Source organism: Bicyclus anynana, chromosome 14, assembly GCF_947172395.1.
Source record: "Bicyclus anynana chromosome 14, ilBicAnyn1.1, whole genome shotgun sequence".
Taxonomy (NCBI): Eukaryota; Metazoa; Arthropoda; class Insecta; order Lepidoptera; family Nymphalidae; genus Bicyclus; species Bicyclus anynana.
The window spans coordinates 6952789-6971415 of NC_069096.1; the positions used below are offsets into that span (position 1 = coordinate 6952789).

General features: G+C 37.3%; 1 protein-coding gene across 1 annotated transcript in view; it reads right to left on the reverse strand.

Annotated features, from left to right (window-relative positions):
* Positions 1–18627, reverse strand: part of LOC112047350 (uncharacterized) — a 106322-nt gene that overhangs the window by 2108 nt on the left and 85587 nt on the right. Inside the window, exons 6-11 of the mRNA XM_052885490.1 lie at positions 18531–18608; positions 18341–18415; positions 18067–18168; positions 16780–16930; positions 16615–16701; positions 4608–5829 (exon numbers count right to left, since the gene is read on the reverse strand). Of these exons, the coding sequence (XP_052741450.1) occupies positions 4608–5829; positions 16615–16701; positions 16780–16930; positions 18067–18168; positions 18341–18415; positions 18531–18608 (1715 nt within the window). The remainder of the gene's footprint in view (positions 1–4607; positions 5830–16614; positions 16702–16779; positions 16931–18066; positions 18169–18340; positions 18416–18530; positions 18609–18627) is intronic.

Consider the following 18627-nt stretch of genomic DNA (forward strand, 5'->3'; position numbering starts at 1 on the left):
GTTTCACCCGGCATACACCGGTGACTCAGAGTGTGTGAGCTAAATAAGGGCTGTTTTGTCGACCACTTATTTATCCATACTAGGCAAAGCCCATGGACACCGACAGAATTAAATGGCAAGATATGCCGGAAAGTATTGAGTCGGTCGGCACAACTGACGCGTAGTTTTGATTGATATAAAGGCAATTGTTTTCTGTTTAATGACTTTTCAACCTGATTATAGGAATGTCGCCCAAGCTTTTGTGAATTTTTTCTACCCACTTAAACATTGTATTTAAATTTTAAACCGAATTACTTATAGAAAACCTATATCCACCTACAATTTTCCTATAGATTAGTAAGGAATGACCTCTTTATCACTACTCGGGAATGATGTTAAATACTGTTAGATATGTTATTAGGTCAAGAAAAATAAGGCGCTCAAAAGAGAAAATTTCCACATCTTAATGTTAGTTGTGGTCAACAACGAACGTTATTTAAACAAATAATACCTAAATATCGTCTACAATGTAGAGTTGTGTGTTTAGGAAGTGCAAAAACTATATTTATATAAATAAATAATGGAATTAAACACAAAATTGTGCATGCGTGCGCTAAGTTTTGTAGTTTACTATTCGTATCACTTTTTGCAATAATTTTGTAGGGACGTAACCAATCTATTGTATAAAATTATCATTGCTACTCGCATTAGATTAATTACTATGTATGTTGCTTAAAACTTTCAATATAAGCGAACTAGTTTTAAAAAACTAGCTAAAAGAATCTTTTTCTTGTTTAGATAAAATAAAATTTACATAGTAAACATGTGTTAGTTTTTGCTATTTCTAAAGATTCTACTACGTATTACACATAGTAAATATTCTTAAGCGTATTTACATTAACGGTCTGATTACATAACGGTTTCGTTGATGTCTTTAAAAAACTATTGTTTTACAAATAAGTAGGTACTAGAGCCTTTGTTGTTGAGAAACTGTTTACTGTTTATCAACAAAGAAATTAGAAATGAAGGTAGAAAACGCATGTCATTTCATAACTTATTTATTTTTAATTATGTGTGATTTGCATATTAAATGTTAAATAAAATATATTAACCATATCTAATTGTTCTAAGCTTATTTGTCAAACTTATTTTCATTAATAAAAGAACAAATTAATTATAATTATTATTAGGTGTGAAATGACTAGTGATTTATACCCTCATTTTTAATTTGTTTGTTGGTAAAAAGAACTCATCAAGGCCAAAATAGGCCAGGAATACCAATGGTATATCGTAGGAAATACAAAAAAAATACGTTTTTTTTTAAATTTCGACAATTAAAAATCTGGACTGATATAATACAAAAGCAAAGCGTACTTTTTCGCATTAGGTACACAATTCTCTAGGTTTGAGTTTTTATTGTTGAGCTCATTTTTATCATCTAAATAAATAAACGCGAAAGGTCACGTGTTCACTCGGCACGGAATCTCAAAAACGCTTGATGTAGAAAGATGAAATTTGGCAGGGAAGTAATTTATAGTTAGTAGACGTCCTATATGAACTGATTTTGCGACAGGCCCTAACTAAACAGGTCCAAAGGCGGACGCCTAATTAAACAGGTCTAGAGCAGTGATAGTCCAGTGGATATGACCTCTGCCTCCGATTCCGGAGGGTGTGGGTTCGAATCCGGTCCGGGGCATGCACCTCCAACTTTTCAGTTGTGTGCATTTTAAGAAATTAAATATCACGTGTCTCAATCGGTGAAGGAAAACATCGTGAGGAAACCTGCATACCAGAGAATTATCTTCATTCTCTGCGTGTGTGAAGTCTGCCAATTCGCATTGGGCCAGCGTGGTGGACTATTGGCCTAACCCCTCTCATTCTGGGAGGAGACTCGAGCTCAGCAGTGAGCCGAATATGGGTTGATGACGAAAGGCGGACGGAGTCTCGGGCCTCTAGTTAAAAATATAGGACTAAACAATTCCTAGAAGTCGGAAGTAACTCAACACAGGTCTAAATCGTTTATTATTCTTGCAAACCACATCTTAGTCGTACCTAATTATAAATTGTAATAGACACGTAGGTAGGTACAATAGTATAAGAATGCAACCGCAAGGTAGAACATTTATCTTTACAATATTTACCAGTTTCATCTTCCGCCTCTACATTATAAAGCCTTCCAAAGTAGATATTTGTCATTTTTTACCACCAAACAGGGTATATGTAAATAAATCTATGTATGTATAGTGTATTGTATATCTTATTACTACGTCTGATGCTTTGGCACTGTAAACAGCCTACTATCAAAATAGCTGATGCAATGCAGTTTTCTACAAATTCCGCGCCTTCCAAAATAGATACCTAATAAATATTTGTAACTTTTTGCCTACCAAAGATTATTTGAGAGTATGTATAAATACAAGCCTCGTTAACCGTTTGACTGATATCAACATAGTAGTTAATAAAATGCAGTTTCCGCGGGTACCATGGATTTTTCCGTGATAAAATGACTTGTTTTTAATAACTAGCCTATGTGTTAAATCAGTGTAAATTTCATTCCAATCGGTGCAGTTTAATTGAGGTGTAAAGGAGTAACAAACATTCACACAAACAAACTTTCGCTTTTATAATATAAATGCGACTGAGTCATAAGACTTCTCATTAAATTCAGCAAAATTATAATTTAACTCAAAATTTATAATTATAAGTTTTTAATGCATGAGCATGTCATATTATTTTACCGAAGAAGAATTAATATCTTATTCATGTTATTTTAATATAAGTTAATAATGAATTTTATTTGAAAAAGTTGTGAAAATAGATATATCTCTCTCCTCTAAAATCGCTTTGTTTATAATGTCGACAGTCGAATGAATATTAAAGTCCAAAGTAGGTATTTTATTTATTTATTTCTAGTATTAAATTTAAACGTCGAAAATTAAAAAAAAACTTATTGGTATAATGTTGCACGTATGACTCCGGTTATCTAGCTCGTATTCTTTTGTACGGTAAATTAATAGGTAAAGATTTTGCTAATCCCCGTTACGGACCTAGTAAAAACGTATACAATAAATTGACAAAGATATTATCGTCGTCATCAACCCATATTCGGCTCACTGCTGAGCTCGAGTCTGCTCTCAGAATGAGAGGGGTTAGGCCAATAGTCCACGACGCTGGCCCAATTAAAATAAAAAAAAGAATTAAGATAATTCTCTGGTATGCAGGTTTCCTCACGATGTTTTCCTTCACCGATTGAGACACGTGATATTTAATTTCTTAAAAAATGCACACAACTGAAAAGTTGGAGGTGCATTGCCCCGGACCGGATTCGAACCCACACCCTCCAAAATCGGAGGCAGAGGTCATATCACGCTAACCTATCTGGCTATCTGGGCTATCACGGCTCTACAAAGATATTATAACAAACATTTAAATGAGATATCTAGATAAGTCAGACACAGTAGCGTAGCTACCAAGGGGCTTGTGCCCCGGGGCCTATAAGCACTGGGGCCCTCGAATCCTTACCAGAGAACTGAACTCTCGAAAAATTGTGAATTCAAGTTAAAATTTTTTTTTTAGTGATAGTTAATAAATCAATGCTATATCAGAAGTAAGTAAGCTAATGTCAATAAACTATAAAGTGGTTCAATTTTATTTGATTTTAGTACCACTCATATTGATGTCCTTTACGTGAGTAAATCATATAAAATCTATAGATATACGCTAGTCATTGTATAACGCGAAATTATTTTAGTTTACTGTTTAGATAGTGATTTTTTTGGAGGAATAAATATGTTTAAAAACCGAAACCGATGTATATTTTTTATTCACGCCAGGGCCCTTGTAACTAGCTGCGCCACTGGTCAGTACGCTACGTCTAAGTATGAAAATCTAGATAAATATTTCGCTACAAGATTAGGTAAACATTGAGTCCCCTACAGTAGAAATTTTCAAAATTAGATACTTTTACTTTTTTGACTTATTCGAATCTAAAAACGAGTATGTTGGTCGGTAGGTATAGGTTGTGTTGCTAAACAAGATGTTTAAGGACTGAGTTTTACTTTTCCATAGATATTTTATACTCGCGTGCAGTTCTAATAATAATATAATTAATGCAATACAGGTTCTTGAGGCCATGGAGTTGAGTGAAACAATTATAGTTAGTTCATGATTCAAGGCAATAGTTTCTATCAATAATTCAACATCTAACACAATTTTGCCTCCACGTTGAACAAAAGTTACATTCAACAATATAATTTTAATTATCCTTTTTACTACGCACAAAATCTTAATACGACGTAAAAAATAATTATGTAACCACGATAAACCATTGAGCCTATAATTGTATGATAATATCAAAACAAGAAGCATTAATTAAATTTTATGCATAGTATCTCTCAGTGTAGGAGGTGGCATGGATCTCTGTAGGACAGCATTCTATTTAAGGTCTAAGGATAATAAACAGGTGGGCATAAAAATTGAATGCTCGTTAACACTATTTAAAAAAAAAGGTTATTTATCGTTTCGTTAAACAATAGGTTGTAGCAGCAAGCTATTATGTCCATGTAAGATTTTACGATCGTTTTCATTTACGACGCAACGTTTATAAAGGGTTATGATGGAGTGCTCACCTGTCACGGTGCTCGCGGCTGTCACCAGCAGCGGCTCGTCTCGGACTGCCCTCGTACTTGTGTTCACGGCCGTAGATGCTGGGCGCAAAAGGGTCCTCGCCGAGGTAGTACCGGTGCGGGGGGGCGGAGGGGGGCGCGAGTTCTCCTCCGTACTGCTTGTATGTGCGCGAGGAGTGCTCCGGCGACGGCGTCCGAGAGGTGCGCTGGCGGACCTTCCGCTCGGCTGACGCGGAGCGGATCTTCCCCATTAGCTTCCTGAACGAGTTGCCAATCGCCGAGCCGACCGACTTCCGCGCGGGTGAGGGCCGCCTGCCGTTGTCAGCGAAGCGCGTTTTTTGATTCTGTTTCCTTTCGTCTCTGTCGCGGCGACGCGGCGGAGTCCTATCTCTGTCCGCGCTCCCTCTTCGATCTCTCGGGGGAGAATAATCGGGGGGTGGCTCGACGGCACCTTCGTCGCGACTGTCTCTAGAACGTCCCGAATTATCATTCCGCGATGAGCTTCTGTAGCCGCTGTCGTACCGGTGATCTTCAGAGACAATTTTTTTAGAATGACGTTTCCTTTCAGGGGCTTTCGGAGGTCGATAGTCATCTTCGATTGACGGCTCACGGAACGACCTGTCTGTTTCTAATGGCCTAAATGGTGACCCACGTGGCGGGCTGTGCATCGTCGACGACGATACGTAGGCGGAATCGTCTCGCGAAGGCGGGTTACGTCGACCGATCGGCGACGACCTCCCTTGTGGTGAATCTCGTTTGTATGCATGTTTATGCGACGAGTCATTTAGGCGGTCGTTACTGGTGTACGGGGAGCGTGCTACCGGCGGCGATGGAGACGAACTTCGCGGCTCTGGCATCCTCGGCTTACTGGCTCGACGCTGCGACCAATCTGCCACACCCTTAAAATAACCTCCCGTTCTGTTTCCAGACACAACGGGTCGCTCGTCGGATGTCGACGACTTTGTCTTGCGCAGCACTCTATCTCCGTAGACGGGAGGCGGTGGAACTGTCGAGTTGGGTTTGCCGTAATATCCTTCGTCGTCTGCTTTCGGCTTAGCGTAATATCCCGGCTCGGGGCGTCGTCCAATTTCTTCGGCGATGGAGTCGTGGGAAGAGCGTGATTCGCTGCCGAAGTGATTCTCCAGCCACTTGGACGTTTCCTTTTTACGCGTTTCCTCTTCGATGTCAAAGTTGATCGGTCGTTTCGCGTACTCCTTTTCGTGATCTGTAAAGAAGCAACGCGTTAGTACGGAGCGGGAGACGTGCACGCGCGCGCCGCTCCACTGCCCATTGCGGAGTGAAGCCGCACCTCGTATCCTCACATGGTATGGCGTAACCTTAAGTCAATAAGTTTGGCAAACCGGCTGAAGGTCAACGCGGGATGCAAACAACGAGATATTTAACTCAACCTGCCGCAAGACGGTGCGGTAATTCATACAACCAATTTCTAGGTCACCATGCATTTTAAAGAATACATAAGGAAAACAAAAAATTTAATGTTAATAAGGAAAAAAATCATAAATTTCATAAATATGATCAACTAAGTAATCACCTAGCCAAATAAATAATTGCCTGCGTGTAAATCAATAAGCATGGGTATCTAAGAACATAAGATTTACTTTATATCCAAACAGCTCTCGAAATTAGATCATTATTCATATAATAACAATTGATTTTTTGAAATACATAATTGCAATTAAATTATATGTAGTCGAATGAATATTTTATTTCTGAGTTTAATGTTTATTAGTAACCCATCTAGATGTTGCCTTATAAATAATAAATATTATTTATTTAAACAGATTTTTTGGATATTTAGGTAATTATAATTAATAACTAGGAACATTTAAAATTTCTGTAATTAAAATTTCTTTCGATACAAATTCCATCAAAACTGAAATGCTAAAATATTCGTCTCTCATAATAAGTATGAATTACCTACTATATATAAAACTAGCGGACGCCCGCGACTTCGTCCGCGTAAATTTCGATGCCAACTTTACTACTACCCCTACCCTACCCTACCACTACCCCAACCCTACCCTACCCAAGCCCTACATCTACCCTACCCCTACCCTACCCTACCCCTACCCTACCCTAACCTACCCCCACCCTACCCCTACCCTACCCCAAACCTACCACTACCTTACCTACACCCTACCCCCACCCTACCCCTACCCCCATCCTACCCCTACCCTCCCCGTACCCTATCCCTTTCCTACCCCTATCCCACCCGTACCCCTATCTCACGCCTATCCTACCCCTACCCTACCACTTCCCTATCCTACCCTACCTCTACCCCTACCCTACCACTACCCTAAACCCGGCCCTAAACCTACCCTACCCCTACTCTACCCCTACGCTTCCCTACCCGTACCCTACCCTACCCTGTAACTTCTCTATCTTACTCCTACCCTAAGCAAAATCGGTCCAGTCCTTCGAGAGTGGTGGTATGACCAAGAGAAATAGAGACTTCTATGCTAATAATATAAAGAGGTAAAGTTCGTGTGGTTGTAGGAGGTAATCTCTGGATCTACTGGACCGATTTGGAAAACTGTTTTACCAATAGAAACTTAAGTTATTTGCGAGTGTCATAGGCTATGTTTGATACCCATATTCACACGGGAACGGGAACTACGTAAATGAAAGCGCCGGGCGTCATATAGCGGAATTTCTGCGTCTTTTAGAAATTTTGTATTATCTCCGAAACTATTTAAGTAATTAACATACTGTAAAGGGCAAATCTTATCTCCATAATATTCTTGTGATTATTAAATAATTTATTTTAATAAGGATTAAAGTTTAGTTGTATAAATAATGACGTAAACCTAAGTATATAAAATTAATAATTTTTAAAATACAAAAGGTACTATATCTGCTAATATATAGAAGATAGATATATGGTGTCGCGGACTTTTTTGTAAAACTTTTAAAGATACATAAAGCCTCCATACATTAATTTCAATTTTACACAATAGTTAAGGCAGCGCATGCGAATAAGTCTGTTTAAGAGGATTTTCAGTCCGACCTGTATGACAAAAACTGTGATAACTCGGCTAATATATATGATACCAATATAAAATATAGCCTATAGCACTCCCCGATAATGTAGCAATCTACTGGTGAAAGATTTTTTGAAATCGGACCAGTAGTTCCGAAGATTACCCCATTTAAAAAATGTGACAAACTTACAAACTTACAAACTTTACCTCTTTATAATATTAGTATTGATGTCATACTTTTCCTTGTGTCCTATACTTATTCTAATGCGAAGTTTTACCTGTCTCTTATTATAAAATACTTTGTCTGCGTGAAATCCAGTTTTTTACAAATCCCTCGGGAACCATGGATTTTTCCGGGATAAAAAGTAGCCTATATGTATAAATATCCAGAGTAAAATCTATTTCCATTACAAATGTCAGCTACATAGATTCAGTATAGTTGCGAAACATCCATACAAACTTTCGCGTTTATAATTTTAGTAGGGTTATGTTCTTACGGTTATAAGATCACCCGACAGATGTTCTTAATTTAAAATATTTGGTAACAAATTTGCGATCTTTACGTATATGCGGCAAAATAAAAAAAATCCTAGAACACGATACAACGCTGGGTCAAAACACCCAAGCAAATGTGAAAATTTCGTCGATCCTTTTTGAATTATAATCTTGAAACATAAACTCTCTGTCAAATGTTTTAAGTGTTCCTCTTTATATTAACCACAAATAAGATCGTCCATAAAAAATGTAATTTTTATTTTTGTATATTACACAAAATCAATTACAATGTCTTCAAAACGGTTTCCTCTTTATGCAATATTAATGCTTAACAAGATTAATAGATCGAGAAAATTTCATCAGATGGTTGACCCAGTACATGCATCATCGAAGTCGTTTGATGTGTATCAATTACGCAAAAAGTAATTAAAATTATGGTAAATCAACATTTAATGTCCTCTTATTTCCGTTTACAGCCGCATATACATAATAGTTAACCTGTTTCACAGGCCACACGGATTCGAAGCAGAATTATTGTCGTGTTTATCTTGGTTAAAACTATAAATTGCATGATATTTTTTGCATAAAATGCAATTAACAATCTTTACGTATCTACCGTTGGCTATTCATTTAAATATGTGTCTGTATAATTAAATTAATAATATTATAAATATGATAGATTGTTCGTTTGTAGCGAATAGGCTCTGGTAGGTAACACTAAGCTACTTTTTTTTCATTAATGAAAGCTACATCATCAGATCATCAGCTAGGAACGTAGGCGGAAGGCCCAAAGTCATTGTCGGCGATGGAGCGAGTTGGAATTTTTCTGCGTGATCGAATCAGAAATGAGCAGATCTACAGCCGAACCAAAGTCACTGATATAGTTTAGCGCGTCGCGAAACTGAAGTGGCAATGAACAATCCAACTACGTGGATTGTTCATTGCCACTAGGTGGATCGAGGACATCAACCGGGTTGCAGGGAGCCGCTGGTTGTTGGCGGTTCGAGACAGTGTGTTTTGGAAGTCCAAGTCCAAGAGGCCTGTGTCAGCAGTCGACGTTCATCGGCTGATGATGATGACATAGCGTATTCCCATATTCCCACGGGAAATGGAACGCGGGTAAAGCTGCGGGGGTCTGCTAGGATATTTATAAAAGACAAAAATGTTTAAGTTTCAAATAAACTTTGTAACCATCCAACCAATGTGGCTCAGTTTCATCAGAAAGCAATAACTAATACAGAGATGGTTTAAAATGTATATACTCGTATATGTATAGGTAGGTATGTATATCAGAGCATCTGACACAAAAAGCTAATGGCATGGTTTTATTTAGTGCATGTTTTACCTGAGGGGTATTTCCAAGTGCATAGGAAAATGAGCGGATATGAATAATATGGTACCTGTCTAACTTGTGTGAGTTAAACCGAGCCTACAAATAACTCGAATATGTTACATTATGTAACTACCTATCATATTATACGTACCTATTTATGAAAATATTATTGAAATAGTTTGAAAGAAGTAAGATTTTAGAAATACAGAGAAAATATTTTTTTAATGTTTCGAGAGAAAGAAAGAGAAATAAACCTATCTTCGTAATTGTTCTTAAATTGATGAATATAAATTTTATTAATTAGTTTAGAACAATTAGATTTTATTAATATATGTATTTTGAATAACATGTTATTAAAAAAACGATACATTATTCAAAATAATTAAGTTATGAAATGACGTAGCATTTTAACCTCAATTTCTAATTTGTTTGTTGGTAAACAGTACACATCGAATATGGCTTTTGTATATACCAATTGTAGCGTCTAAAAACATAAAAAAAAAAAAATTTAAGAATAGAAAGAAATATTTTTAGTACAACACATAGCTACCGAATAACTTAAAATAAATACTTTCTACGTACCTTTAATCACGGACAACCAAACAATTTAATTTCTACTTATCACTTTAACGATAAGCTACCACCACACTTATAGTATAAATTAAAAAAAAAACACACAACACCCTTTTTTAATAATAATTTTTACGTTTTACTTAATTATTACCGTTTTGTTAATTTAAAGAAAGTGATAATATATAAGGTTAAAGCTCAAGAATTAACAGAGAGAACACCAAACACGTCTAGTTCTCAAACCAAGATGAATTTTGCCACAAAGTTGGCTAATTGGGCATGGCTAAGTGACCTCAGCCTCGGCGTAGGCTCAGTGTTGCCATATAAGGTGACTGACGGACACAGTTTGACCACTTGTTAACTTTAAGCCCATTAGAAAACTTGTTTCATAAGCTGCTTGCATAACGCTTTTCGGGGATAAACGAAAAACTTTGATTAGCCTATTGCCATGGACAAAAGTTTGTTATGAACCCACGAAATTCTGAATTAAACTTTTTTGAACTTTTTGTTTGAAATACAAGGTAAGTGATATTTTTTAAAGTCACTGATTCCGGAGGTTCGAATCCGATCCGGGGCGAGCACCTTCAGCTTTTAAGTTAAGAAATTAAATATCACATGTCTCAAACGGTGAAGGAAAAACATCGTGAGGAAACTTGCATATCTGCATTGCATTGGGCCAGCGCGGTGAACTATTGGCCAAACCCCTCTCAATCTGAGAGGAGACTCGTGCTCAGCAGTGAGCCGAATATGGGCTTATAATGAAATTAATGATGATGATTTATGACGAAATTGTTCCCCTTTAAAGTTCTTAGGCTGGTTTTAGAGTCACGCTGACCGGACGCTGAACGTCGGCGCTGACAGCTCAGCGCGTAGCGCGCCGACCACCGCACGCGCTGATAGCTACGCGTTATTCTGAAACGCTCCCTAGCATTTCGTCTGTCAGCGGCGACGGTCAGCGTCTTGTCGGCGTGACTCTAAAACCAGCCTTGGAACTTTGAAGGGGACATGTATGATTTTTTTTTAAAAAGAGCAACTGTTGAATTTCTTGCCGGTTCTTCTCAGCAGAACCTGCCATCCGAACCGGTGGTAGAATAATTATTTACAAATAGTCAACTGACGTTTCAAAAGTGCTTGTAAACTGAGCCTACTTGAAATAAATGAATTTTTAATTTTGACATAATACCTACCTAAATAGTGTCTACAATGTCGAGTTGTGTTTAGGAAATGTAAAACCATATATTCATAAATATATAATGTAAGTAAACAAAAGAAGAAGGCTCAGAGTCACACAGCGGGCAATGGAACGAGCTATGTTAGGAGTATCTCTGCGTGATCGAATCAGAAATGAGGAGATCCGCAGAAGAACCAAAGTCACCGACATAGCTCAACGAGTTGCGACGCTGAAGTGGCAATGGACGGGGCACATAATTCGAAGAGCCGATGCACGTTGGGGTCCCAAAGTGCTGGAAAGGCGACCCCGCACTAGTAAGCGCAGTGTTGGCCGACCCCCCACCAGGTAGACTGACGACATCAAGCGAGTCGCAGGGATTCGCTGGATGCAGGTAGCTCAGTATCGTGATGTTTGGAAGTCCCTACAAAAGGCCTATGTCCTGCAGTGGACGTCCATCGGCTGATATGATGATGATGATGAAGTAAACAAAAAATTGTGCATGTGTGGGTGTGCGGTGATTTTGTAGGCACTATACTAATAGCATTAACAACTGAGTCTTAGGGCCATAAATCATTTCTCTATATCTATCTCGCTTGCACTTATGGGTCTTATGGAGCCGTCTAGTGAAGGGTGTAACAATGAAAGACATATTATCGATAAGTAAAGTTTATTATCGTATCTTGTTCACAAAATTAAAAAAATTAACAATATTTGATTTAATATAATACATATTTCATATTATATAATTATTAACTAAATAAAATTAATCTTCATCTGAGTCTTCATCATCAGAATCTTCGTCTTCTGCCAAATTTATTATATATTAGTATCCATAGTGCGCAACGAGTAACACATGAATGTATTTATTTAATTGCAGTAAACACATTTATAGCAAAAAAAATACGCAATGCAATTACATTAGAAACCGACCAATCAGAATCGTCCAAATCATTATTGACTCATCATTAGCACGTGCGCAGGTAGCCGTTTATCGATAATTAGGGTGCGCAGGTAGGCGCGCTGCACATTCCTATCTTTTTTGACTTTTATGACCGGACGACTCAGATGATAATGCGCATACTATAACATATCTATAGTATAAAAATAATCATTGTTTCGAACACGTACATTATCATGAGGGTCTATTTTTTGTCAATCTGGTAAAATATAGTGGTTTGTAAAACTACTAATCAATCATTATTGTTTTTGTACATAACCCAGCATTGTCCGCCAAGGTTAAAATGTGTAACGCCACATTAAACAGACAACCATTATGGACAATGCATAATTACTTGCATGTCCGTCACATTATGCATATTTATTTGTACACACGGTTTCTATACATGGCCCTTATTTACAACGCCATTAGTTATGTAAAAAATCATTTTTAATAATATGTGACTATCGGAACTATAAATCAGGTTTTAGATTGTTACAAACACAGATTAAAGAATAATACGCAGATAGAGCGCACGGAACACAGCAATGATGCAGTCATTCCGAATACAAATATTCAAACATTCTCGAGTCAGTACGACTCAAAGCGTTGCATCAGTCATTATCAATATTATTCAACACAATTGGCGTCTTATGTTATTAAATATTTTACAAACTGTTCACAAAAGTATTATTTATATAGGTATTATGATATAATTCTCGTAATTTTTGTTAGTGTATACAACACTAACAAAAATTACGAAAATTATATCTTTAAATACAATTTATGAAAAAAGTTTGTATATGTAAATGTCAAGGAGACGCGTGACATTCGCATATATATAGTTTTTTTTTTTATGGGATTTCATTTTTTATTCTGTGGTTACAACAGGTAGGTATAACAGAGTCAGCGGGCGATGGAACGAACTAAGAGTATCTCTGCGTGGTCGAATCAGAAATAAGGATATCCGCAGAAGAACGAAAATCACTGGCATAGATCAACAAGAGTCAAGAGTCGCAAAGCTGAAGTGGCAATGGGCGGATTATGTAGTTGAGAGCCGTCAGACGTTGAGGTCCCAAGAAGCTGGAATGACGACCCCGCACTACAAAGCGTCAACCCCCCACCATGTGGACTGATGACATCACACGAGTGGCAGGGATTCGCTGGATGCAGGACTGCAGGTTCATTCGAACCCTGGCATTGATAGCATTTCCACAAGGGGGCAACCTGATCCTACATTTGTCAATAATATGGACAAATACGGTATATACAAGTATCATTTAGATGTCAGCTATATTCACTTCATATCCACCTTTTTGTTTTTGTTTCTAATTATTGTTATATTAAGTTAAACGTACACTACGTTTTATGTTTTATGTGTATTTTTGATTGTGACATTCGATTTTTTCTTTTTTTTTTCATTATTTTTAAGTTCTTTAACAAGTTTATGTCTGCACCTTTTATTGTTTCATTGTAATTATTATATAATTAAATAAATAAAAAAAAAATATTCACGGGATTCAATCGTTAACTCTTTAAAAATTTTTATAGCATACCACAAACTGGAAACCCAGGACCTAGCGATCAAAGGCCGCTACTTAAGCTATCCACTGGACCAGCGGTGCAGCGTAGTTTAGTATTATTTATGAAACACAATAATCACCATTATCATTTTGTAAAGCCCACTACAGAACCAGGCCTTTCCTTAAAAGAGAGGGAATATGATTCTTAGACCCACCACACTGCTGAAATTCGGATTGTCGGGTTTACAACTCATCAGATGTTACTGATAATGACCGGTACCGGATTAACGAAACACCACCAAGTTTGGACTAGCAATTTTTACTGGAAATTTCTTGGACGATAGAAAATACTATACTTTATAGCCTGACCCAGGAATCAAATCGAAGTCCTCGTGGTCCGAAGCCACAGGCTAACCACGAGACCAATGAAGTAGAAACCCGATAATAGTCGTGCAAATAAAATGATTATAATATTAAACAAATTTATGCGAACACATTCGCGACGAGTTACTGTTTATGGTTATACTGAGTTAGCTGTAGTGGGCTGGTGTCGGATTCCACTCTATATTTGTAATGCTTGCTTTGAGCTTTAATCTAGACAAACGATTAGATATATTTTTTTTAATTATCTCGTGCTTGACCACGATCTCGCCTGGTGGGACACGCTTGCCTAGAAGATGCCTATTCACTCTCTTCTTAAAGATGCCCAGGTTGTAAGAATTAGGAAACACTGACTTCAGGAGAGAGTTCCATACGAATAATGCGATGCCATTGCCATGCGAATAAGAAACGAAGAAGCAAATCGCTTCGACATAGGATGGAAACAGACCCGGTGTCTTGCAGTGCGATGTTAAAAAGGTGATGGTGATACGAGCTCAAATAACTCCTGTGCACACTCTCCGAAATACATTCTGTAAAATACCGAGAGACCAGCAACCTTCCGACGATTGACAATAACTCGGTTTAATTAGTATCTCGGTCTCGTGTAAAATAAGAACAATACACGTACTTATACAGGGTGCTCGGGAGTTTTTCCCATAACTTCAAGGTGTTGACGAGTCCACTTATAGCAGCCGATAACTATTTTTTTTAACTAAAAAATACTTTCTATGTTTTTATGCAAAGTAAATCATATAATTCCGACAATCCATGTAACACGCCTTGAGGTGAAATGAAAAGAAATATTTTTTAATACAATGACGAGTTTAGATGATGATGCCAGTACGTACTTAACTATTAGGTTAATTTAGTTGCAACTGGCACTCCACACTTCACTAGTTAGCTACTTCGTGATATTTATCAATGAATAAGTTTCGCTACGTCATTATTCTAAAGATGCCTATAATGGACACATTTTAAGATCTATTTACAAAAGAAATGTTCATCATCATCATATCAATATCAACCTATAATCGGCTCACTGCTGAGCTCGAGTTTCCTCTCAGAATGAGAGGGGTTAAACAAATAATATTTTTGATATACCTATATATTTCTATATATCTCAAATAATATTTTTGATATATATTTTTGACGACCTCCGTGGCGCAGTGGTAATCGCGGTGGATTTACAAGACGGAGGTCCTGGGTTCGATCCTCGGCTGGGCCGATTGAGATTTTCTTAATTGCTCCAGGTCTGGCTGGCTGGCTTCGGCCGTGGCTAGTTACCACCCTACCGGCAAAGACGTACCGCCAAGGGATTTAGCGTCCCGGTACGATGTCGTGTAGAAACCGAAAAGGGGTGTAGATTTCATCCTCCTCCTAACAAGTTAGCCTGCTTCCATCTTAGACTGCATCATCACTTACCTACCATCAGGTGAGATTGTAGGGAAGGGCTAACTTGTAAAGAATAAAAAAAATATATATTACTAATATTATACAGAGGAAAAGTTTGTAGCGGGTTATCTCTGAATAGTATATTCAACCGATTTCAAAAAATACTTTAGCCAATACAAAGCTACGTTATTTGTGAGTGTATGGGCTATATTTTAACCCCACATTCTCATGACACCTGTAACTATAATGAAAATGTTCAGTAAATAACTGAACATTTTCTTATTTAGCCAACACTTACTAAATAGCCATAATGATTTCTAATTGTTCGTATAATAGTGAAAATTATAACTTAATTCATTTTATTTATACGTGTCCGTTTAGATTACTTGGTGAGTATATTTATAGAAAAAAAAAACTATGCGGAAAGGTCGCCATGCCCATAAACTCAACCAAGTTACATAGAAGACCATAATATATTACCATACACCGCATACTTCGCAGGATGTCGTTAAAATGTTAGTTTAAATGATTAAATTGTTTTAAAGAATAATTAACTTGAGATATCTGTGCCAAGGTAGGGCGCATCTTAGCGAATCTATGTATTTAACATATTATACTTACATCACAGACAAATAATAATAATTAAATAAAATAGCACAAAAAGGAGCGCTGTTGAGTTTAAATCCATGGTAGTTTACCTATGTCAAAATTATTATTATTATTATTATTAAGACAAACTGTAGGTATAATAAAAATAATATTTTTAACAATCTAATAATTTAGTTCAAATAATAAATTACTAAATAAGATTAAATTTATGTATTCAAAGGCTAATATTTTTTATTTTTTTTATTTAGGTATTACTGCCATGCTTATTGACCATGTACACTTAATTATAGTCTAAATTCTAAAGAATAGGGTGCTATCATAGGTACTCGTAATTATTAGGCATTTGAATCTAGTATCTATGCCTCCACGTTGTCGGGCACAGGACAAAAAATATTTATTTAAAAAATCTAAGAAATAAAAATTAAATTCCGCTGAAAATGATAAAAAAAATGTACTGGAATTAATAAAACTTAACCAACTGCTATCGAATACATTGACATAAACGCCATCTTTCCGAATATTTTCATACTACGTGGCTAACTCTGCTACTGACGCCATCTAGCGTCGGATAGCCAAAGCTTCAATCTAGAAACATACCAATTTGTCGCTGGCGTCGCTGTCGTCGCATTCTCACAGATAAGCTCTCCCAATCGTCATCCATATTTGGCCGTCCTTCTTTTTCAACTGAAACAATATTTTTTTATTAATAGTTAGGTATACAGAAATTGAAATATGTTATACATTTTAAAAATAAATTGTTACCTTCTTCAGTTCTAGTTCTTGAGTGTACTTGTGTTGCAACTCGCAAACCTCCCGCCATGAGGTCGGTGGACTTTTCTAGATCCACCCGTTTTCTTCGTTCTGTGCCACCAGTTTCCTCTACCAGACTTACGTCGCTTGCTATTGACTTGGCCTGTAAATTAAACTAATGTTAAACTTCATATTAAATATGATTCTCCAATACTACTACTAATCCAACCCATATTCGGCTTACTGCTGAGCTCGAGTCTCCTCTCAGAATGAGAGGCCCAATGCGGATTGGCAGACTTCACACACGCAGAGAATTAAAATAATTGTCTGGTATGCAGGTTTCCTCACGATGTTTTCCTTCACCGATTGAGACACGTGATATTTAATTTCTTAAAATGCACACAACTGAAAAGTTGGAGGTGCATGCCCCGGACCGGATTTGCACCCACACCCTCCGGAATCGGAGGCAGAGGTCATATCCACTGGGCTATCACGGCCAATAACATGACACCTTCTATACTATGTCTTTCTTGAATAGTACTGTTTACCAATAAAGAAATTAGAAATGAATCTTATATAAAATATATTAACCATATCTAATTGTTCTAAGCTTATTAAGCAAACTTTTTTTTTATTAATTTAAGAATAAGTTAATTATAATTATTATTAGGTGTGAAATGACTAGTGATTTATACCCTAATTTGTTTGTTGGTAAACAGTGCACATCAAGAAAGGCTGTATATACAGCCTTTCTTGATGTGCACTGTTGTATCTTACAATACATGTTGTATTGTAAGATTTTTTTATTTAAAAAATTCAAGTGATTGTGTCTTAGATGATAGCACGCCAATAAGCGCGCTAGTTCGTTATGTGCATAGTTTAATATTCAACCCTGGTAAGTTTTTTTTTTATTACTTACAAGTTAGCCCTTTACTACAATCTCTCACAAATAAACAGTACCTTTTCATGTTTTAACTATATGCCGCTTCATGTTACATCTTTACCGGTAAGATTATATCAACCGAATGCAGCAAATCAGATTTAACCAAAATTCAATTAGATAATTGTTAAAGAACTTTCGCGAACCAGTGTGCGTGAAGTTCTGTTTTTCACAAATCCCGCCGGGACCGTGAATTTTTCCAGTGTTATAGGAGGCTCATGTTCCTCTCCAATATCCCATATACCATATATGGCATCAATATTCATCTAAATCGGTGCAGCGGTATTAGTATAGGTTACTCTACTACAGAGAGAATCCCAAAGGATGGTAACGGATACGTTAATTTAACTAATACACACCTCGTCCTTGGACAATTCCTCGTCACAGAGTTGTTCTTGCTCTTTAGTGTGACGCGTCTCTGTTACGATAGTGCCATCCGGCCGTAAGGCTCGTAGCTCCTCCTAAAAATAAGGAAATTATTTTATAAAAAATAATAAGTCTAGTTCATGGTTAGTCATTTTACCACTATATACAAAGACTTTTCAAAATGGATTGACCATGCACTGTTATAGGCGACAATGGGTCATCTGTTCCATCTACTATTAGATACTATGAATGATCTAGTTCACGTACCGTGTCATCAGTAGTGACGGTGGTGTTGTACGCGACCGTGTCCTTCACGAGTGTGGGCCCGCGCGGCACCAGCTGCTGCTGCGTCTGCGTCTTCAGAGTATGAATGATCTAGCTCACGTACCGTGTCATCAGTAGTGACGGTGGTGTTGTACGCGACCGTGTCCTTCACGAGTGTGGGCCCGCGCGGCACCAGCTGCTGCTGCGTCTGCGTCTTCAGAGCATCGCGGATGTCTTCCTCCTTCGTCTCGTTCACTGCTGTTATCAGAGCCTGAAACAATGAAACAATA